This window comes from Astyanax mexicanus, chromosome 5, assembly GCF_023375975.1.
Source record: "Astyanax mexicanus isolate ESR-SI-001 chromosome 5, AstMex3_surface, whole genome shotgun sequence".
Lineage (NCBI taxonomy): Eukaryota > Metazoa > Chordata > Actinopteri > Characiformes > Acestrorhamphidae > Astyanax > Astyanax mexicanus.
In genome coordinates, this window is record NC_064412.1 from 24,916,400 (window position 1) to 24,940,000 (window position 23,601).

Genomic DNA, 23,601 nt, shown 5'->3' on the forward strand with positions numbered 1-23,601 from the left:
CCTATATTTAGTGTTTCTTTCAGCTGCTTTGTGTAGACTGTTATGTCCCAATGAATTACAGAACATTCTCCAGCTTAGTTATCTCCTCTTAAGTGCCTTTAAATCTCTATTGTCCAGTTCTGTTTCAGTTTATAAATTCAGTTTATTTTCCTTGTGCTAATTTCCAGCTAATTTTAGCTAAAATATTTTTTAAACAATATTCTGCTATACCAAATGGGGTTACACACAAAATACAACAACAAACCATCTGCAGGATCCTTCTGTTTATTAAATGGAGTAGCTGTCAGGCAACCAGCTAGTTAATCATACTATTATTGATCATGTAGTGTTGTGCTGTTGGTCGTATTAATTAAAAGAATGCACAATTACATAATAATGTACATATATTTCTAATTTATTCAGTGTTCAAAAGTGGCAAAAAATACATACTTTGTGTTCACACGTTGACTTTTTTCCCTTTTCAGTCAGACTTTTTTTCTTTTTTCATTTGAGTGCTTCATGTCAAGTTGCATAGTCATATATTAATTCTTTTTTTTATATAGTAGTGATCCTGCTGGTTCCTTGGTCTCTTGCTAGCACTGCTGTAAAGAAATCATAGTATTTTTTCTACAATGCACCATTTCAAATCGAACCTACGGTGGCCGAGAAAGCCCAACGCAGTGCAAATTGAAAAGCGCTGCAAAAGCACAAAACACATCCATCAAAATTACAACACAGGCGCAGCAAATAGAAAAACGCGCTGCAACTAGAAAAACGCGCTGCAAATACAACCACAACACAACGGAAGTGAGTCACAACACAACGGAATTTTCCCGGGGGACCTTAAAAGATGCTGTACCAGCTAAGCTGCGTCTTCAGTAACGTCTCGGACTTCACTTTGTGTACAAAGGACAATAAGTGGCAAACAAGGCGTTTTGTGAAGCAGAACTTTTAATAATATGCACACAATCGTGGTAATCACAGGTAATAAACATAACTTACTTTTCAGAAGTTTGTTTGCCACTTATTGTCCTTTGTATACAGCTGGTACAGCATCTTTTAAGGTCCCCCGTGAAAATTCCGTTGTGTTGTGACTCACTTCCGTTGTGTTGTGGTTCTATTTGCAGCGCGTTTTTCTTTTTGCAGCGCGTTTTTCTATTTGCAGCGCGTTTTTCTATTTGCTGCGCCTGTGTTGTAATTTTGATGGATGTGTTTTGTGCTTTTGCAGCGCTTTTCAATTTGCACTGCGTTGGGCTTTCTCGGCCACCGTACGAACCACTTAATTTGACATTGTTTTTATAATGTTTAAAACACTAAATTATCAAATAGATCAACTTTTTTTTATGGCAAACATCACAATGATCACCACAGTAGACTGTGATGCTGTGAATGAAATGTTCTCTAGTGTTTTTCTAATCTTTTAGTCTTTATGCTATTGGAGACTGGTCCTAGCAGAAAGCCACATCTCTCGTTGATTAGTGGCAGTGCTTTGGCTGAGATACACCTCCTCATGTAATATGAATTGTTTGTGCCCCCTTTTTCCCCTCCTCATGTGTCTGTCTGTCTGTCGTGTATCTAGTTTGGACTGACGCCGCCCACATCTGCAGTTACTGTTTCCGATGTGACATCAGATTTGATTGATTGTTATCGAGATAGAGAGAGAGAGAGAAAGAGATACAGAGAAAGAGAAAGAAAGAAAGACAGTGTACTAGTAGTGCCTCATAAGGAGTGGGAAGGGGAGGGGAGAAACACTAGAGAGAAAGAGAGAAAAAAAGAACTATGTTAAAGAAGAGTGTTTAATAGTTGAGCTTCATACATGGAGCATTACTAGTATAACCTTATGAAGAAAGAGAGAAAGAGAGAGAGATACAGAGAAAGAGAGAAAGAAAGACAGTGTACTAGTAGTGCCTCATACATGGGGAGAGATAAGGAGTCGGAAGGGGAGGGGAGAGACACTAAAGAGAAAAAGAACACAGTGAAAGATAAAAAAGAACAGTGTTTAGAAGTTGAGCTTCATACAGAGAGCATTACTAGTAAAACCTCACTAAGACACAGAGAGAAAGAGAGAAAAAGAAAGAGAGACTAGAGGAAGAGCTTGCAAAATAAAGACAGTGACTGTGCATCTGCTAATAGTTCTTTATCTAGAAGCGAGCCGTCAGTCGACGTGCGCTGGAGCAGACAGCATGGCCAGGCTTCTTTCAGCTGCTCTCTCACTCCTCCAGCAGGCAACACTTCATTAATCCCCCTCTCTTCCGCTCTGCCAGGAGCTGCACGCCACCCCTTAACGAGGTTTGGCTCTGTGTGTGTGTGTGTGTATGTATGTGTGTGTGTGTGTGTGTGTGTGTGTGTGTGTGTGTGTGTGTGTGTGTGTGTATGTGTGTGTGTGTTTACATGCATGTGTGTATTCCCAGGGCGGAGAGGCGCTCACAGAAGCTATGGGTTGTGTGCTGGGTGACATGAAGCAGGCCCAGCCTTCTGTGATTGGCTGGAGTGGGCTGTGACATCAACAACAAGCCTCCCTGCTGCCTCCCTCCCTCCCTCCCTCCCTCTCTCTCTCTCTCTCTCATTTTTCTTTCTCTTTTTTTCATCTCCCTCTCTAGCTCCCTCCCCTCCATCCAGTCCTCTCCCTCCCTTCTTCTCTGTCTCTCTCTTGCTCTCTCTCTCTCTCGCCTGCTCTCTCACGCTCTCGCTCTCTCTCTCTCTGGTTTGCTTTTTTTTTCCTCCTCCCTTTGAGCATCCTCTGAAAGCCGCAGTGACTAGCAGCAGCATCCATGGCCTAAACCACGCACGGTCAGGCGTTAGGGCTGTACGAGAGCCACTGGGAAGCGTTCTGCCTCTCTTTATTTCTCTGTGTGTCCATCTCTCCGCTGACCAGGGGCTTCTCCCTCTCCTCCTTTCATTTCAGGCTCTTTGGAGATAGAGGAATGCAAATCTGCAACCATGATGGAAGGTAAGGCTTGATCCTGGCTGTGCCTTGTTTTATTCCTCACCTTATTTTTTATTTAAATGCTGTATTTCTCTGTACTGATTATGTGTGTGTGCGTTGGTGGGGGTTTGTGTGTGTGTGTGTACTTGTGTGTGGGGCTTTAAATAAATGCCGTAAGCCGGCCTGCTATTTTGGGTGGCTGCTGTTTTGTCGTTCCAGTGACTTGCATATCATTCTCAGTTAAGAGCAGAGGCTACTGGCTATCTCAAGCACAGGCACAGGCACACACACCCACACACACACACACATACACGCACACACAATAGCAAGGATAATTGCTGCCACCCCCCTTTACCCCCCCAGCCCTCGTCTCTCCTCTCACCCCCTTCCTTTGGCTTGCCATCGTAAAGGATTATTTGGATTTTGCACTTACAGCTTATGTGCCCAGCTGGCCTGGTCAGAGTTCTCTTTGTATATGAGTGCAGTTCACAAATACACACACACAAACATACACACTCATACACTACAATACTAATCGACAGTGTTATAAACAGTGTTCTTCTGTAAATGTAATATATTCTTGTGCAGGGTATTTTTGGGGCGTTTATCTTTGTCCACGCACTCATGTGTGTGTGTGTGTGTGTGTGTGTGTGTATTTCTGTGTGGGTGTGTGTGTGTGTACCTGTGTGGAACCGGAGGCTGGCTTGCTGTCAGCTGTGTTTTTGGAAGAGAAATGGAGGCTGGTCTGATCCACATGCGTGACGGAGGTTTTATGTAACGGGCCCGATGAGAGCATGCCATGTATTTTTTTAAATTTATTTATATATGTTTTTTTAATGGTGCATTATCAAATCAGTATTACTCCTGCCAGGTTTACACCACACTATCTGTCCTTTTGTGATTAAGAGAAATTTAATGTAATTGGTTCTACGTCAAAGCTTTTTTTTATCTGGCTCACACATGTAATCTATACAAATGTTCACAGATATTCTAGTGTTCAGCATGTGGGTCATATTTTCAGATATTTCAGAACATATTCAGATATTCAGTTTTACACATATTTTGTGCTTTTTAATTGTAATTTTCTCCGGAGACTGATTTAGTGTGTAAATGTGTGTATTGGAGCATGGCTGTTAACTTAGTTTGGTAGGCCATTACTTAGTAAATGTATCAATTAATATTTTTATATCGTAGCTGTAAAACAAAAACCTTGTATCGTCATAACTTAATAATCACAAATTATTAAGTTTTACATTGGCTTCCATTAAAAATTAAGAGGGATCTTTCGTTGTAACGTTTTTGTCTGAGTGTAACTATATATTGAATATATTGAATTCAGTATGTTAAATTATTTGTCATTTCTGACTTTTTTATAAATTATTTGAGAGGAAATTCTAAAAATGCTGTTTATATTTTATTAAAGTTATATTGAACAGAGCAATACAAACAACTTAGTGACTGCAAATAATGCACCAAGAAAGAGTTGGTAAGGTGTGATTACAATATTGGAGCAATAGGATAGTAAACATGTAAGTATAGTAGCAATTGTAGGTTTCTGAAGCTGGTGTCCCAACTGATTCAATAAATTGATGATTTCTGATCAATCTGGCACCCGTGTAGGCCAAGAAAGCGATGCAAGCAGGTGGAGGTAACTTTTGATGTGTGTGAATGAGCATTATCCTGCTGAATATTGCCTGTTGGCCGCGGGATGAGCTGTTAGTTAGGAAACAGACTGTGATATGCAGTGACTCCCCAGATCATTAATTCAGCAGTTGAGGCGATGTGTCAATTCAAAGCAAAGGTGGGATTGAAGGCCTGTATACTCAAACCTGATGGTCATTGGCTCCCAAACAAAACTTGAATACAAAGTTAAAGACAATACCCTTTCTCATGTCTCTTTCTTGACACCACTGGCTGGCTGATAGACAATTTAGGCGGTGGGCAATTTGAATAGATCAATCATAACTTTGAATGGATACACCTTCTGCTCAAATTCAATCATATTCTGATAGGATTCTGATTTGATGTTGCACTGCAGATAGATAGTGACCAAAAACATATCAGGAAAGCAACCCAGGAGCTTTGAAAGAAAAACTAAAATTACTTTCCTTATGGTTCCAAATCAATCACCAACATGTGGGTATGCAAACATTGATTCAGTGAGCACGCCCACCTGGAGCAGTGGGCAGCATTCGCTGTGGCCCCTGGGGAGGGCCTTGTTCAAGGATCCAGCAGTAGAATTTAGCAAGTCAGAAAATCAGTAACCCAGTAATCAGTAATTATCTAACCACTGAGCCTTAACTGCCCTTTTTTTTGTGTATGTATGAGACAAACACTGAGTCAAAACATTATGACCACCTGCCTAATGTTCTTGGTTCTATTGAAACAGCTCACTCTAAAAGAACTCTGAAGGTGCCCTGTGATTTCTGGCACCAAGACAGCAGATCCTTTAAGTCTTGTAAGTTGGAAGGTGGAGCTGCCGTGCATGAGACTTGTTGGAAAGCATTTCCTAGGGTAACTAGGGCACATGTACTCTGTCATCCATGTGATGTAGAAGAGTAGGACTGTGCTCCTTAGATCAGGTGACCTTTTATTGCTTCAATGTCCACTTCCAGTGCTCACGTGACTAAAAGTAGGTGCTTTTATTTGAGTCATCAAAGGTGGGCCAACCCTTCAGAGGTCAGTATGCAGTCAGAGCAGAAGTGCCGTTGGTTGTGGACACCGCTTTTTTGTCAGAATGGAACTACTTGACATTTAGTATTAGTTGCAATTTATTTGTTGGGTCATTATCAGAATACAGTGCTTTTTTGCCCTCAAAACTTTCAAATAAAGACCTAAGATTTTTTTTATTCTGCTTTATTGACCATTTATCATATTTATGAGCCAAATTTTACCAGCTTAATCACATTTTATTTTAACATTTTATTTCTTGTAATGCATGCATCCACCCTAACAGGGAAACTGCATGATAGAGTGGACAAACGAGCAAAATTGGCATTTGATAAAAACAAGGTTACAAAGAGATTATAAACATTTTAGATTCACAATTCACAATTGACATTTTGGTCATTTAAATGTACATTCTAAATATTCAAAACTAAGAAAATATAATAATAATAAAAATCCATCAACTAAAGCTGGTGGACACAGTTAACATGGCAAAAACCTACTCCCACATCAAAGAATACTGTATAAAATGTACAAAAATTATTTTAAAGTGAAGGTTTATATTCCTAATTTGTTTAATTATTCTCATTCAGAATATATTGTAAACATTTTATTGTTACAAACTTATTGTACAATTTAAGAACATGATGGTAGTATTTTTTGCTAACCTCAGTGTTGCCCATTGTGTGTTTTTTTAGTTAACAAAGTCAATTAACATGAATGAGCTGGTGTGTCGACAATGACCTCACAAGAAAACTAATATTGTTTATTACAATATTTGGACAATATATGATCCAAATAAAAACAGTTATTGTGACATAGTGTGACATAGACATAGTATGACCTAGTATATTCTACTATTATCTATTGAAACTCTTTACTTGCGATGTGTTTTCTTTTCTTGCATCTGTCTGTGATGTCACTGAATGCAAATTAAGCAAAAGAACAGTCTGGAAATAAGCAGATTTTTTTTCTCTCTTTATTTTAAATCTAATTATCATTCTAATTGAATTCTGGAAATCCAGAGACTGTCATTATTAGCTTTTCCTCCGTGTTTGAAATGCCTTTGTTCTGTCTGTGTCTGTGTGATGTTGGTATGATATACCAGCCAAAAGTTAAGTAATACTGCTTAACCTTTCACTATAATTACATTAGCAACTTATCATACAAGATATGCACGTGTCCTCAATACAATACACTACACTGTGGCATGCAACTGCTTTCTCCAGTTAAACAGAAAAGAATGTTTTCAAGTAAATTGTCAGGTGTCAAGCTAGAGATATGCTTTCTGTTTGGCAGCGCATTCGAATAGACAACCAGATGTGTTATAAATGTAACTGTTCACGTACTTGCCTCCATGCTATGGGTTTTACTGGAGGTTTTGCCAGGACACATCATACATATGTTGTTGGACTATCTTTTAAATTTTCTGTCATTTTGATGCTGCTGAGCACGTGCAACACAACAAATGGGTACAGGAGATTTGAGGCAGCTATCATGCATATTCTGCCACATAGCAGTGTTGTACTTCCACTAATTAGATAAAAAGTAAACCTTTCTTTTACTCAGATTTTATAAATATGATAATATGCATTTTATACCATGAGAATTCTACTTTCAAAACTTGATTTGAACAATCACGGTATATTGCCATGCTTACATTATCATTATATTGGTGTTGTATTGTCAAGTTCTTGCCAATACACAGACCTAGTTAACAGCAAGTATTTTGCAAGCTATAGAAGGAAATACACAGCTGAGTATGTGCTGTTTCAGGCTCGATTTGATGCAGGATTGGATTAGATTCAATTCTTATTTATCTACAGTATCTGATCCAGTATTTTCTCCTCACACTAATACAGGTTCCAATCGATACGCCATGCCAACTCTACTTCCAACATCAGGTTTGAATGATTGAATTCTGCAGGTCTAATGGCTCTGCCTTTATTATAAGTTTACTGTAATGAATATGTGAATGTGTGATTGTTGAATTTATTGAAGAAGTGTGGTACTTGGCATGTATGTTGGAAGATGAATAGCTTTTGTGTGTGTGTGTATGTGTGTGTGTGTGTGTGTTTGTGTGTGTGTTTGTGTGTGTGTGTGTGTGTGTGTGTGTGTGTGTGTGTGTGTGTGTTTCCTGCTGTGATTTAAATGTTTGTGCGCCTTGTGCACAAATACATGTGTGTATGTCAGTTGAGGTGGTTAGGTGTTAAGTAACAGCAGAAAGCGACAGTGACCGGTGCTGTACCTCCAGGCCTGCGCACATGAAGGTGAATGGCGCTTAGCTTGGCTAGCACAGGCTTAGCAGTGTTAGCCATGGCGGGATTACCTGTAGGTGTAAAATAGGAAGCTAATCCACTTTGCCTAGTGCTTTCTAAATTCTGCCACCCACACTACTCTCTAGCCAAGCCTGTGTGTCTGATTATAGCCTGTGTGTATGTATAGATTAGGTTAAAACAGGGTTTGTAATAGGTTTTGCGTACAATGGATTTAAATAGCTGAAGATACCATCATTATAACCACTATATTGTTACCAAATTTATATCATTCGCATATTTCTTCTTAGATTTCTGTTTTTTGATGTATTACTCGTTCTGTAGTTTTGGAGATATTGAAACTGCTTTTTGATTGGATTAATCAGTCAATATTATTGTGTAGCAACTGATTTTTTCTGTTGTTTATATAGAAACTAATGTGGTGCAAAAGTCTCGCAGGCTTCTTATGTCACAATTTTGGCTACCACTTGACAACTGGTATACTGTAGCAACTGCCTGGAAACCAAAACACCACCAATCACCTTGCAACTCAGTGTGCATCCATTAAGCCTTATCTTATAATCTTATAAACCACCTACAATACCAACCACATAACAATAGCATGGCAGGTAGAGCGTCGCATTTAAGCTGAACAACCATTTAGAAATGTAGTTTTTTTTTTTCCTCAACTAAAACTGCTTATTTTACAGTAAAAAGACAGTACTACAACTACTACTTCTACTAAAATGAATAAGCACAGTAATGTTGATTAGGGGTGTGCCATATCGTATTGTACACGATAATATCGTCAAAATGGTTAAATATCGTGAACGATATTATACCCTAAAATATCGTGCCGTATCACCCATCCCATTTTCCATTATATATCTACTAGAGACAGATTATATCTGTCTAGTATCATTTATTTTACTTTAATCCTGGATATATGGAGGTATATGGAGTGCATTATTATTAGTATCATGACATTCTGGATTATTGGCTTCTGTTACAAATCTGATAAAATTCTTGTATTTTTTATTATCTCAGTTAGGGGTGTGCAGTATTATATTGTATGTGATAAAATATATATATATATATATATATATATATATATATATATATATATATATATATATTTCTAGCAGTCTATAGTGTATTTTATAGTGTATTTCTGAAATTGTTTTTTAAAAAGAGTTTTGTCATATCGCCAAGAGTATCGTTATCGCGAAAATACCATGAAATATTGTGATATTATTTTAGGGCCATATCGCCCACCCCTAATGTTGATTAGTGTTATATATTAAACAGTAATGCCAATCATACCAATGACAATAACATGGATGACAATCCCTGTCAACCTGAATGTCTATATTCATCACATCAGCATTCATCTAATTAGTTTTTGGCCAGTCTCTAAATATAAGCTAATGTAATGTTTCTGTCAGCTGTAAATCTGGAAATGTGCAGCTGCTGGAAAACAGTTCGTACTCTCATCGTTTTGCTGACATAGGCATTATAGCAGTTCTGCATGTTTTAAATATAATGTGCATCAGCAGTATTCTGCAGAGATGAGAAGTTTGTTTTAGCCAAAAATGATTATGTACGCAGTATGTTTTTTTTTTTTTTTTTTTACTTTTCCTGGCCTTTTTCTGTTTGTAAGTGTGGAATGACTTTGTAAATAATTAGTAGAAATTAATAATGTCGAAACTAATAATGGCTGATTTGGATTGATTTTATTGTAATTTTTATTTTATTATTTATAGTATCTTAGCTGATTTTACAGTTAAATTGTTTGTGTAGTTTAGTTCTCTTATTATACCTAATTTTACCCGCTTTTTAATACATTTAAAATGGACTTGGGGTGTAGTGAAACATAACAAATACAAACATTTCTCTATGTAAAATTATGTCACATTCTTCACACATCTGCACATTCTGAAGCGTAAAGTTTTTGTGTCGAGAGTTTTTTTTTTTTTAAGAATTGCATGTCAAAATCAGAAAATACGTTCCAATTTTGTTGAGAATGTTTTCTATAGGAAATCTGTTTACCTTCTTTCATAGTAGATTATTTTAAATACCTTATAAATATGTCATTTTTTTGTATTTTAATTAATTCTTCCCAATGGTTAATGGGCTCTGATATCCCAAACATAAGCAAACATAACATAAGCAGAAAAAGAAAATAATGTTTTCTATAGGGAATCTGTTTACCTACTATCATAATAGATTGTTTTAAATACCTTATAAATACATTTGATATAAATATGTGTCAGTTACATTTTTTTTATATTTTAATTCATTCTTCCCAATGGTTAATGAACTCTGATATTCTAAACATAAGGAAATATCTTACAAAATACATTCAGTGGGTTATTGTTTGCAACTAGCAACCAGCTTGTTTGTCCTACGTAGCTTGTTTTAACACTGTAAACAAGCAGACTGCAATCCAATATACTCACCTTTGAACAGCAAAAGAGCTAGCGCTGTGATTAGCGGCTAATGCTAATATTGCTCTAGCTGAGGTGTTGGAGAAACTTCACTGAAACTCCTGTATAACGCTGTATTTTGGCTTTACTTCTCCTTATAACCTGACTGGTAAAATTCATACATAAGTCGCATCGCGTTATTAGGATCACTCACAATTAAACATATTTAATTCAATTATATTAATTAAACATAATTAATTTTGCGAAGTTTCTTTTAAACCAGCGAAAACACAGTGGAGTGCTTAGTAATGCTAATTAATCTACATATAGACCAAACATATTCATAGTAACTAGCTTGTTTAACTAGGAGTATACTGTAAAACACCCATATCTAACTGTGTTTTGTTCATATCTGGCTAGTGTGTATTTCTGGTGCTAATGGCATTGGCCCTGGTAAGGTCTGGGTGGGAGCAGAATGTAATTTTAAATAGCAGAGCAGCCCGTGGGGGCTAGCTGGAAATAGAGTCCATGGTAGATAGTGTTTCCTGTCCCCACCCAACCCCACCCTTGTGTTTGTGGCCTGATGGTTATGTGTCTGTGGTAATGGGGCAGTAAATTTGAAGTGGGGAAGAGCAGTAAAGAATTCCTTTACACCACAGTAATGTCTGTAAAAGAAGTTCTGTGTACCTGCTTTGAGTCTGTTCATGCTGTCTTCTTTCTCATGTAGGCCATAAATAGATATGTGTAAGGTATTGCTGTTAGGCTGTGCTGATAATGACAAAAAAACAGTTACACTGACTTCCATCCAAAGCTCAGAAGTTTTATCCTTCTCCTGTAAAAGTAGACCATGCTTTTGTTTTTCATATATTCCCTATCGCCATCAGTCATGAAAGTGGTACCAAAATTATATTTCATGTGTATAAGTCAGTTTTTACTCCAATATCATTTTAATGAACCTGTTTAAAGCCATGCATGTTGGAGATGGCATTGATTTGCTGTGTATCAGTGTCTGCTGATTTTCAGTCCAAATACAGGATTGACAATCCTCCATGTTTTTGAATTGCTGCAGTATTGAGCTGGGTTACAAAACACTCTGGTTGCTTATTTATTCTCAATCATGGCAGCAGGACTCCCTTAAAACTTGTGTAGAATTCTGCTACTGCTTAGATATTGGTAGAATGTGTAAAGTAAAGAGTCTTGCAGAGGAACCAGAGTGAAAATCTGTGAAAAACTAACTGGATACCCCTCCTAAAAGCTCCTTACTCAGCAGAGCAAGCAAACACTGCTGTTGACTGGGATATCAACAAGGCAGTTCTGTTCAGTCTTGCAAACTCGCTTAGCTAGTGCTAAGAGGTTAACAGCATTGTATATGTGGTTCATTGCAGAAAGCACATTATATATATATATATATAGTGAAACAGAAGCCCTGCCCTCGATTAGTCCTGGTATTAGCGATCGGCTGATTGTACATAAAGAGGATCGGTGAACAGTATTGGCCCTCAGAAATAATCTCTGATTTTAATAAGGTTTACCACTGGGTACATTGTAATCTGTGAAAGATCATGCCTTTTTGTTCAGAGAAATATCTTTTTTAGTTAATATTTTTTATTTAAGTGCTGCTTTGCTAATGTAATCAATTCAACAGGTATAATGAATTGTTTCACAAAGAAATATTGGAAATATCTCTTTGTGTCAGATGTCAGATCTTTATCTTAATCCGTATTCATCAGCATGAATCAAATATCTTCCTGGTTCCCTGTGGCCTCTTACATTAGTAATTGGAGAGTTTCTATCTCTGTCCCCAGAGAGGAGGGAAGAACAGTTCACTGTCCATCTTGACTGTTAATGAACTGACTGCTCTGCCTAGATCATACACACTTCAGGAAGATGTATTGTGAAGATGGCCTGTGTTCGATTGCTGTGAGATTGGCTGCTGGTTGTGCTGGCAGAGACTAGAGCAGATTTTCAGCATTATCCACCATTATTAGACAAAAGAAACTGTGTTGTTGTATGAATAGATGTATTTATTATGGTGTTTGTATATATATATTAGGGGTGTCATGATTTCGATATTTTATCGAAATCGATCGAAATTATGTCATGGTCTCGAGCCTCAAAGTCAAAAAGAGGATCGACGATCCCTCCCTCTAAGCTACACAAGCATGCGCGCTACGCAAATGGCGCAGCACACTGTAGCCCACCTTTTTCCAGAGCAGCCCTTTCTCCAGAGAATGTGGACATTCTCATCTTCTTAAAGAAAAACTTGAAAATATAAAAATAACAGTTGTTTTGTCTAGCCTCAAATATGTTAATAGTTTTGGTACCTTAAGGAGCATCTTTCTCTCAGATAAAGTTAATAATATATTGTCATTCTCAGGGACCAAAAAAGTCTTAAAGTCTTATTTTTCATGTTTAACTGTTATAGTAGGATAGAGTTCAGTTTGTTAAGGCGCTAATTGTTCTATTATTTTTTACATGACTGTTCCTGTATTTTTGTATTATTTATTTTATGTTGCACATTGCTGTTTTATTAGTGCACACTGCTGCTACTAAAAAAGCAACTAGATGGCATTACATATATATCTTAATTAAATTATTTAAATGTGACCATTAGTGCCTAATGTGGTGTATTACAGATCACTTGTATCACTTGCATCACTTATATCAAGCCCACTTTTTGAAATAAGATATTGTAAATTTGATGAATCAGTGACTGACCATAGACTAATATAAAACTGGCCTAGGCCTCTCTGCTGTAAAAAAAAAAAGAAAATCGAATCGAATTGTGACCCTAAAATCGGAAATAAAATCAAATCGAGGATTCAGAGAATCGTGACACCCCCAGTATACATGTTATATATAATAAATCATCAAACAGGTGCTTATGTCCCTGTGTGGGTTATGACAGTGTATTATGTACTATCTGCTACTGAACTTGACAAATATATACTATATAACTGTAATATATGCATAAAGAGCAGAGATATAGCTGTTTTACAAAATAGCTTATTTGCATTTGATATAATTTAACTATTTATATTTAAATAAAGTCAGAGTGAGGTTTGATTTTAGATTTGTTAAACTGATTTTTTTAGAATTAGGATAGAAACAGGATTCACAAGTGTAATCTTTTGTTCCTATAGTGCTGCCTGACATGCATGCATGTGGTGGGGAGATTGAATTTATCTTTTTAGTATGTTTGTTTTTTAATCATAGTGGAGTTGTTTGTATGAATGTGTGTGTTGCTGTGTGTTTTTTTTTTGTTTTTTTTTTTGGTGGCCTAAGCCAAACTCTGTTTGAGGGGCTACTGTCCAGGCATTGTTAATGTGAATCTGTTTTTTAATGGGTGACAATGATTTGACTGAGATGAACTTTTACAGAACAGTCACAGTCTATTGTCTGCACTATAAGACTGGGAGATAATTCATTTTAGTATGTTTGTTTTAATTTTACTGTACCTTTAAAAAAGGGACTTTATTCTATAAACTACCAACGAAATTTCTCCCCGATTTCCAAATTGTCATGCATCTTGGCATGTTCTCCTCCACCAGTCTTGCACACTGCTTCAAATCCAAGCAGTTCAGTTTTTTTGATGACTTGTGATCATCCATCATTCTTTTGATCATATTCCAGAGTTTTTCAATTTGGTAAAAATCAAAGAAACTTTTTTTTTAAGTGATCTCTTTTTTCGATATAAATATACACACTCACAGGGGTTGGACAATGAAACTAAAACACCTGTCATTTTAGTGTGGGAGGTTTCATGGCTAAATTGGAGCAGCCTGGTTGCCAATCTTCATTAATTGCACATTGCACCAGTAAATGCAGAGTGTGAAGGTTCAATTAGCAGGGTAAGAGCACAGTTTTGCTCAAAATACTGCAATGCACACAACATTATGGGTGACATACCAGAGTTCAAAAGAGGACAAATTGTTGGTGCACGTCTTGCTGGCGCATCCGTGACCAAGACAGCAAGTCTTCGTGATGTATCAAGAGCCACGGTATCCAGGGTAATGTCAGCATACCACATCCAACAGGATTAACTGTGGAAGCATAAGGAAGCTGTCTGAAAGGGATGTTCGGGTGCTAACCCGTATTGTATCCAAAAGATTTATTGTGGTCTCAAAACAGGTGTTTCATATATATATATATATATATATATATACTGTATATATATATATAAAAGCAGGAAGTCTCATCCACTTTGACAAGATATTGTGCCATATTGTAATGGTAAAAATGTCTGTCAGAGCATCTCCAAAATCATCAGGCAGGTCTTGTGGAGTTTTTCTAATATGCAATGATCAGTTCCTACCAAAAGTGCTACAAGAAACCACCACCAGGGAACTAGCAACAGGGTGAGAGAGAGAGAGAGAGAGAGAGAGAGAGAGCTGTAGAAAGAGAGTCAGGAAGGTAGGCAGGAAGGCAGGATTTCTTCAGTTAGATAACTCCAGGGTGATGAGAAGAAATGAGGATTAGCAGTAGAGAGAATAGCAGCTGACATGTAGAACAGCTGACATCAATTCAGATAGAACTGGTGCTGTATATTTTGTCACAACAAAGAAGGAAAAATATTGGGGGAAAGAAATCACATTCTTGCAATATATTTTATGATTTTTTTTTTTACAGGATTTCTACAGAAGTCAAATCCAAGATCCAACATTCCCTGATTAATAATGATGTAATATCATCTTCTCTGTTGCTTTGTAAAACTGGAAGAAAATATATTATTGGGCAGATATAATCTGTCTCTGGTAGACATGTGAAAAATTAAAAGAGTGAAATTGTTCCTTTTGCATTGAACAACAAAATGTTTTGAAAGGTTTAATTTGATGTTGTACATCATGCAAAGTATTAAAATCACATGCGATCATATTGCTGTGTAATGTAATACATACGTACATACATACATACAGTACCTGTCAAAAAAATTGATACAAATTAAATTCAGTATTTTTTTTTTATTATTTAAAAAGTTTCTACATTGTAGATTACTACTAGACATCCAAGCTATGAACAAAAACATATGTAATTATTTAGTAAACAAAAAATGTATTGCATAGACCAGAATATGTTTTATATTTTAAATTCTTCAAAGTAGACACCTCTTGCTTAGATGACATCTTGGAATTTTCTCGGTGAGTGAATAGCTCTTTGAGTAATGTTCTAATTCATACTATGGCAAGAACTACTCAAGTAAGTAAAGAAGAAATACTTAAATGTTAAATGAATGTCGCTTAATTTGATAAATCAAAGTGCAGTCGCAAAGACCATCAAAAACGTTATGATGAAACTGGCTCTCATCAGGACCGCACCAAGAAAAGAAGTGTCCAAACTTTTGACTGGTGCTGTATACATAAAAATCCACTTTTAACCCACTTTTTTTTTAACTTATTCCATAAGACTTGGAGTGACATCATAGTGTTTTTGGTCAGTTTGAGGCCTTTATGTTTGTCTTGGTTAGATATGCTGTTCCTCCCTCCTGCTGTTGTCCAGTTTATACAATTTTTGCCCACACACTTTTCTAAGTTTGTTTATGATTGTGCTATTTTGAAGATAAACAGTATTACCAGTGCAGAGGAGGATCTCTCTCTCTCTCTCTCTCTCTCTCTCTACGTCCCTTTTCCATCACCACTTCCTGTTTGTGTCAGCGAAGTCAGGAAGATGAGCACCCCGTGGGTGGCATGGTTTATTTTGTTTTGCCATGTTTTATTAATTTAGCTCTATTATTTATTGATTACCATCTTGGTTATTCGTTGAAGACATACAGTTCATCTTCTTTGAAAAGGGATAGAGAGGCGGAATTAGCTTTTGAAAAATGAGAAAACCGGGGCAGAGTATTGAGACATTATCAGCACAGCAGGATCCTGTGTAATCCTGCAGTGTCCATGCAGTTCCATTGATTGAGTTGTCAATCAGTAACTGAAGTAGACTTTCCAACATGTTCTTGCTGTTAGCTTTCTAACCATTGAGCAGTTCTAGAGAACAGCTGAATGATATATTTATTATACTTATTTATAATCAGTGGTCATCATACAAGTATGTTTAAACACGAGAGCTCCATGAGATTAACCGTGGTGTGCTTATAGATGATCTTGGAAAACCTTGTAGTATGTAAAAGGGGGAGATAAGGTCTAACAGTTAGAAAAGTGGACGTGACCAGCAGGAAATAAGAACAGTGGGCGAGTTAAGGACAGCACCTTTTCCTGCCTCAACACAATATTGCTCAAGTTTTGCAATGAACTTCTGAACCCTCTAATTTTAATATTATGTTGCAATAGTTGAAATACAGAAAAATGTATGATACAGAATCTGTGAAAGTGAATGAATCTTGTGGACTGAGGTGGTAATATTAAGGTATATTACAGAATTTTACACACATATTACTTGAATTGTGCAGCAGTAAACAGTTCAAACAGGTGTTATTATGCATTTTTTGTGTTTCAGACACGGCCTTTATTCCAGTATTAAAACACGTTAAATAAGAAACACATGCTTTTGTATTTTCACTTTAGTCTTGACTTGACTGCCCCTACTATGGCTCCCAAGTGCAAAAAAAAACAAAATCATCCATCCTTTTCTGTGAATCGGTTGAAAGAGTTTGGTGTCAGAAATAATTTGCTTTTGGTGAGTTCGGTTGAGAACCTTGGACAGTACACAGCAGAATTAGCCTGCAGACTTTGTCTGAAGGAGGGATCTGTACCTACTGTGTGCAAGTTAGCAGGTGAGGGAGATGTAAGTACTTTCAAATAATGAGTTTTGTGTTTTTATGTTTGCTTTTAAGCATGAACTAGCTTGTGTGTGTGTTTCGTCACTGATCAACAGTTTATTTGCATAAATGTTACAGAAAGAGACTGCACTTGGCTAGAATAGAGCTGGTAAAATCTCTGTGAGAGTGATTGTGTGCAAAGAACTTGTATATACCATAGACTTCTGATAACTTGCGTAAAAAAATAGGTATAATATGTCCCCTTTAGTGAAGTCCTGATATGACATGTTTAATATAAAATAAGTGAATTGATCAATTCATCCAGAATACTCAGACGGATAATCGTTTGGGATGCTCACTGCACGCAATAAAATATTCAGGAACTTCCTGTTTCTCTGATATAAATATTGTGAAGGCTGAGGTTGAAATATTGATTAAGGAACAGCATATTTTGCAGAACTATTTGTAATGATGTGTGAGAGGCCTCTTGTAACTAATCAAGTCGATGCATGTTTTAATGTACCCATTAAATGATTAATGTTTAATTTATCACTGTAGTCTCTGTTTGCATCTCTTCACTGCTCGGTCATGTGGCTGTGAATGTCTCGTGTGGATAAAGTGTGTGTGTGTGTGGGCGTGTGTTTGAGGCAGAGGATGAGTCATCTGAATGAGCGATGCTGTTCTCAGTGGGCTGTGTCATCCCAAGGATGGCAGACATTGTGGAGATTAGCTCCAAGCTGACAAGCAATGTTAGCATTAGCTGCTAACATTAACGCTAAGTTGCTCTGTTTCCTTGCCTGATTTAATCTGTTTTAATCAAGCCACAACAGAGATATGGTCTGTCATGTTCATCTTTTGAGGAAACCTTTAACAACATCCTGTTGGCGTAAAGAAGTGGAGAGGTTAATGTTATACCTCCACATATCTGTCTCAAGAATTTTCTGCTCTGCATAATAATTACCATTTTAAACATATGAAAAATACTTATTATTGTCGGAATTATCAACATATAAAACAATGCACAATCAGGCACTTGAAACAGAGCTGTGTATTGATAAGAACCTGGGAAAGTCACAATACAAGGGTTATGATTTAATATAGTGTAATATATTGCAATGCTCCAAGCATTTTAAGGAAGATGTCAGAACAAATGTACGCCATCATATGCATAAAACCTGAGTAAAAGGATTTTAGATTTTCATGCAATCAGGATAGCAAAAAAAAAAAAAAATCTTCACATGTGATCGATTTATTAATGTCGATTTTGTGTTTTTGAGGATCGATACAGCACTGCAAAGCATAATATTGTAATACTTTTATCTCTCATAACTTTCTTGCACTCTTATTAGTATTGAGTACACTTATGTGTTAAGTAGTGTTGTAGTACTTGAGTCCAGTCTTTGTCTCAAAACTAGTCTTGAGACCATGAACAACTGATCTCTGTCTCGCCTTTTCTCATTTCGGACTCTCGGAATCAGTGTTGTCTCAGTCTCGGAATCTGTGAACTCGAAGATTGTTGTTGAGACTGACCAAGCCCGAAGCTTGTGTCTGATGAAACGTTTATGAGAAACTAAAACTAAACGGAAGCAGGAAATGCTTCCATTAGTGGCGCTCTTCTGTTAGTGGCGCTGCTGTACTCCTGAATATATAAGACCTGTGTGGATCTATTAAGAATTTTTTTAATTAATTTAAAAGCCGTTTGACCAGTGGTAGGATGATCCCCCCCTTAAATGTGAGTCTTGGTCCTCGCAAGGTTTCTTCCTCCTCCTGCAGCTCTGAGGGAGTTTTTCCTTGCCTCTGCGCACACTGGGGGTTCTGTATTCTGTATTTCCTATTTGAAATGTTTTGCCTGATTCTTTGTCCTGTGATCATGTTTCTGTAAAGCTGCTTTGTAACAACACCAGATGTAAAAAGCGCTATACAAATAAATTTGATTTGATGTTTTGATAAACCTTCAGTAATTAGCGTTAGCCCTGTACACAATGCTTGTTTGCAGCAAAGCCGCCAGTTTTCTGTCATGTTTATTAAGTTTGGCCATGGGCCAGATATTTTTCATACCAAAAAAATCTGTTTTAGAAAATGAACTGTAATTATATGGGTTCCTACAGACTAGTAGCTCTCCAGCCCAGAGGGTTTTTGAACCCAATTGCAGAACAGTTGATCTTAAAGTAGGTAAACCCCCCAAAAATTTAATAAAATAAACACACCACTCCTCACGTAGGATCAAATCCGTGTCGTCAGGATCGCTGTCCAACACACTTTCTGCCCTGGCTAGTGAATTGAGACCCAACTAGAGAAAACACCCTTATATGGAAATGGGGAGCCAAAGAATGCGGAGAAAAACAAGAACAGGCGGAAACTAAAGTCACGCCGAGCACAACAGAGAGACAGGAGAATAATGTAAAAAAAAAAAGTCTATAAAAGCTTGCCAGAGCTTAATTTATATATATATTTTTCATTATCTTTAATTATTCTAATTCAAACAACCTCACGGGCAGATGTTTTATGCTTGCAGGCCACATTTGGCCAACTGGCTGCCTATTGCCGAACCCTGCCCTACACCCTGCACTGCCCCTCAAATGATGCTCTCTTGTGACCTAAACAACATGCAGAGCTATTGTGCAAGAGACCTACAGGGCATGTGGTTTTAAACAGGCAGAGTTTTTGGGACACAGCCATCTTCGCTTTCTACACTTGCCCCTCCACCACCCCCCTATACATTACATACTATACAATAATGGTTACTAATGGTACTAATGGTAATAATGGTACTGAATAGGGGTGGGCGATATGGCCCTAAAATAATATCACAATATTTTATGATATTTTCGCAATAGTGATATTCTTGGCAATATGACAAAACACTATTTCAAGAATACACTATTGCAACAAAATAAAATAAACAAATATTATTGCATACAATATGATATGGCACAACCTAACTATCTTTATATATCCAGGATTAATGTGAAATAAATGATACTGGACAGATATAATCTGTCTCTTGTAGATATATAATAGGAAATAAGAAGAGTGTTATTTGTTTTTGCTAAAAACAGAAAAAAAAATTTGAAACTGATGTGATAATTAGGGGTGGGGACATGGCACGATATTTTAAGGTATAATATCATTCACAATATTCAAAAACATTGGCGATATTATTGTGTACGATACAATATGGCACACCCCTAGTACTCAACAATGGTTTTGGCAACTCCTGGACTTGGCCTTGACTCTAACATTTTGATTTGAATTGACTGGAGATTAATGATTGTCTGACTCCTGAAATCATGGCTGACTGGTCGAGTATGATGGGTCTACACTTTTTTGGGGGCAGATGTACTGTTACACTCCTAATGTGCAGTGTATGGCTAGAGTCTTTGGACCTCACGTTGCTTTTTGTCCCTGTCCCAAAGATGAGTCATCCTGATTAGGTTTCATTAGGAGACATTGCTGCCTACTTTGGACAGTGGAGCCTCCATTGATTTTTGGAAGCAGAGACAAGAGAGTGAAAGAGAAACACAAACCATCGAGGCTGATTTAAATGCTGGCTTGAAATACTCTCACTGATGCTCTGGCAGGCAGCGTTTAGTGTCTAGAGAGGTCAGCACATCCAGCTGAGATGTTTGTGATGTTTTTATGATCATGGAAAACTGTTACGATAGGGAAGAAGATTTGTTCACGGTGGAAAGTGTTCAACTTAATTTCAGCATTTGTTTGTCCACCTAAAGACTGACTGCCTTTCTTTGTGTAAATTTCAAGTCACATGTGATCTACTGTGGCTTTCTGTTGTATCTATATAGCTTTAATTCAATGTAAAAATGCTGCATGGTGCACTAAGGTACACTGAGGAATCTGAACAGTCTATGAAGTTGTGAAGCAGATGTGTTGACAAGCAGTATTGATGCTGGTATCCCTTGAATTTTGGTGGAATTTGAAGTCACCCAGACTACATGTTTAAGCATGTGTGCTTGTCTTTGAATAGATTCTGTTTTAGATTTTTACTGTGTGCTCTTGCACTAAGGACATTGGGAATATCAGTGGTGGTCAGGCCTAAGGCAATCTTGGCCCTTTGAGAGGACACAATGCTGATCCTTGTGTCTCTTCATGTTATGATAAATCTTAATGTTTAAAGATGTCATATCTCTAGTTAATAAAATAAATAAAACCAGTCCAATGAATTAACATATAAATATGTGTACCACTTTTTATACAGGCAGAGTCTTATTGCTTTTAGATACCCAAGATTTCCTGTAAATTTAGTCCTGACAAACACCCTGTAACTAGCTAGGCCTCCCTCATCTTACAATGCTGCCCCAGGCTGGGTCATTCAACCCACCCAGAGAAACTGAGGGAGGTTAGGCTTATTTGGGCTCTCTGCCACTGATGGCTGTGGCAGCATGGAGAATTGATCAGATTTTTGGATTTTTTTTTATGGAGAGGACTCAGGTCTGATATGCAGATCCAGGATCTTGTGAAATCACACTGAAGTGCTAGATTAGATTTTGAGTGGTTAACTTTATTACTGTGATGCACACAACTTTTGCAGCTCCATTTTCATCGATATTTCTCATTTTTTTATATAAAGTAAGTCTGTCAGTTGCTGATTACAGTAAAATTTATGTAAAAATTTCATGATTTCAAAATGACTTGAAAGCTTTTTACATTGACTTCTATTAAACATTATGAAGGCTTTTGCCATGTACAGATTATATTTCAGATGATGAGATGAAAGATTACAAGGCACAATATCAATAAATGTCTATTTGTAAATCGGTAAAACCAGTGCTGAATTTTAATCTACACATATTTCTCTTCTGAAAACTTAGATTTTCAGATTTCCATATAAGGCTAGGTGCAGGAGCATCAACATTAGCAGCTAACTGCTAGCGCTAACCACATTTAGCGCTTGTAAATGCCGGCCAACAGCGCTACACTGAGGAACTCTTAAGTGTTCCGGTAAGCCATGCTGATATTAGCTAGCAGTTCATCTCACCTGTTTTAACACAGTGAACACTTAGGCTACAGGCCGATAATACTGACCTCTGAAGAGCAAGCGCTTAGCACGGTTAGCAGCTAATGCTAATGCTGCTCCAGCAGTGCTAGCCGGAGTTAGCAGCAGGCTACAGGCTGATAATACTCACCTCTGAACGAGGAAAGAGTTGGCACTTAGTGTGGTTAGCGGCTAATGCTAATACTGCTCCAGACTCAGTGCTGGAGAACTAAACTGAAACTCCTGTATAACACTGTACTGTAGAGGAGTGGCTTTACTGCTTCTTGCAACCTGACTGGTAAAATTCATACATAAGGTGCACTGGCAATTTTTGGAAGATTAAAGGATTTTAAGTGCACCTTTTAGTGTAAAAAATATGGTATTTACTGAACTTTCTGCACTTTATCTGTCTGTTTATCTGTGGTTACTAAATTGAATCAGGAATCTGAACTACCCAGGCTACTTCTACCGGCTTATCCAAGTGATGGGAACTGGCACTGCTGGAATGAAAATGAAAGATGGGGTTAAGATATAAAGAGCCCACAGGCATTCCTGAAGCTAACCGCTTCCACACAGAGGCAGAAAATGAGAGGGAGAGTGAGAAGTGTGTGTAGTGACAGCAGTAGGAGCAAATTGACCATGTAGGCTGGACTTCAAATATATAATCTTCTCTTGGTGAGTCACATGCGGTGAGGTGGTACCAACACAAATTTGTGTTCTCACAGCCTCGTGAGTGTTACGTCATCTAGCAATTAATGTCCTACAGGCAAGAACTCTTTTCTAAATAGATGAATTCATGCCCTCCTCTGGGAGGCCTGAACACAGCCCAGCAGGTGCTAGTTTGTTTCTGTGAAGGGCAGACTGAGACTCTGCTGTTTTATGGGGTTGTTGTGTGGTGTCCCAATCTGAACTTCAGTTTGTGTCTCATATGATCAGGTCTTGGATTAATAGCAATAAATATCCATTTTATTTGACTCTTCTATTTTTAAACATTTTTTAAATATATTTTATTCCTAATTTTATTCATTTTTCTCCTTAATTGGAAGGCTAGTTACCAAACCCACTCCCCCATATGACTCCAACAGTACTAATAATTACACTAGGAGGGTGAAGACAGTTGTGTAGCCAGTTCACATGGAAGAAAGCACCAGATTCTCAGCTCAGATACATCAGCAAACAGATGCATGTGCTGACGTACATCGTGCTGGCATTGATGGGGCGAAAGAGCACCATTTACCCACTCAGAGAAAGCAAGGCCAATTGTACTCTCTCTGACTCTGGCTGCTGATGCTGATATATATATATATATATATATATATATATATATATATATATATATATATATATATATATGTGTGTGTGTATATATATATATATATATATATATATATATATATATATATATATATATACTGTTTATATAATGTTAACTAAGACTATAGACATTTACAATATCTGTCAGGTCTGATAGTGTTAGAACTAGGGCAGGGTTTACATCAAAAAATGTATGTCTCTATACTAAACAATTTCTCGATATACGGTGTATCACAATGCTTTGATGCTTACAGGGCACCAGTAGTGTCAGATTTCAGAAATTACTACTTGGAATATATTTAAGATTATTTTCATCATTTTTATTGAATGTC

The 23,601-nt window shown here is 37.2% G+C and overlaps 2 protein-coding genes across 22 annotated transcripts in view; one reads left to right on the top strand and one right to left on the bottom strand.

Moving 5' to 3' along the window:
* The window catches only part of LOC111195860 (G2/M phase-specific E3 ubiquitin-protein ligase-like), a 675,934-nt gene that overhangs the window by 329,345 nt on the left and 322,988 nt on the right, over positions 1–23,601 (bottom strand). The gene's annotated exons all lie outside the window — the stretch shown is intronic.
* Positions 1–23,601, top strand: part of sgip1a (SH3GL interacting endocytic adaptor 1a) — a 96,016-nt gene that overhangs the window by 3,380 nt on the left and 69,035 nt on the right. For 10 of the 21 annotated variants that reach the window (XM_049479211.1, XM_049479217.1, XM_049479213.1 and 7 more), the window contains exon 1: positions 2,569–2,929. In XM_049479211.1, coding sequence (XP_049335168.1) covers positions 2,920–2,929 — 10 coding nt within the window. In that variant the 5' untranslated portion in view covers positions 2,569–2,919. Of the gene's footprint in view, positions 1–2,226; positions 2,269–2,565; positions 2,930–23,601 lie in introns of those variants that run through there. The other 11 variants (XM_049479212.1, XM_049479209.1, XM_049479216.1 and 8 more) reach the window with 6 other exon arrangements.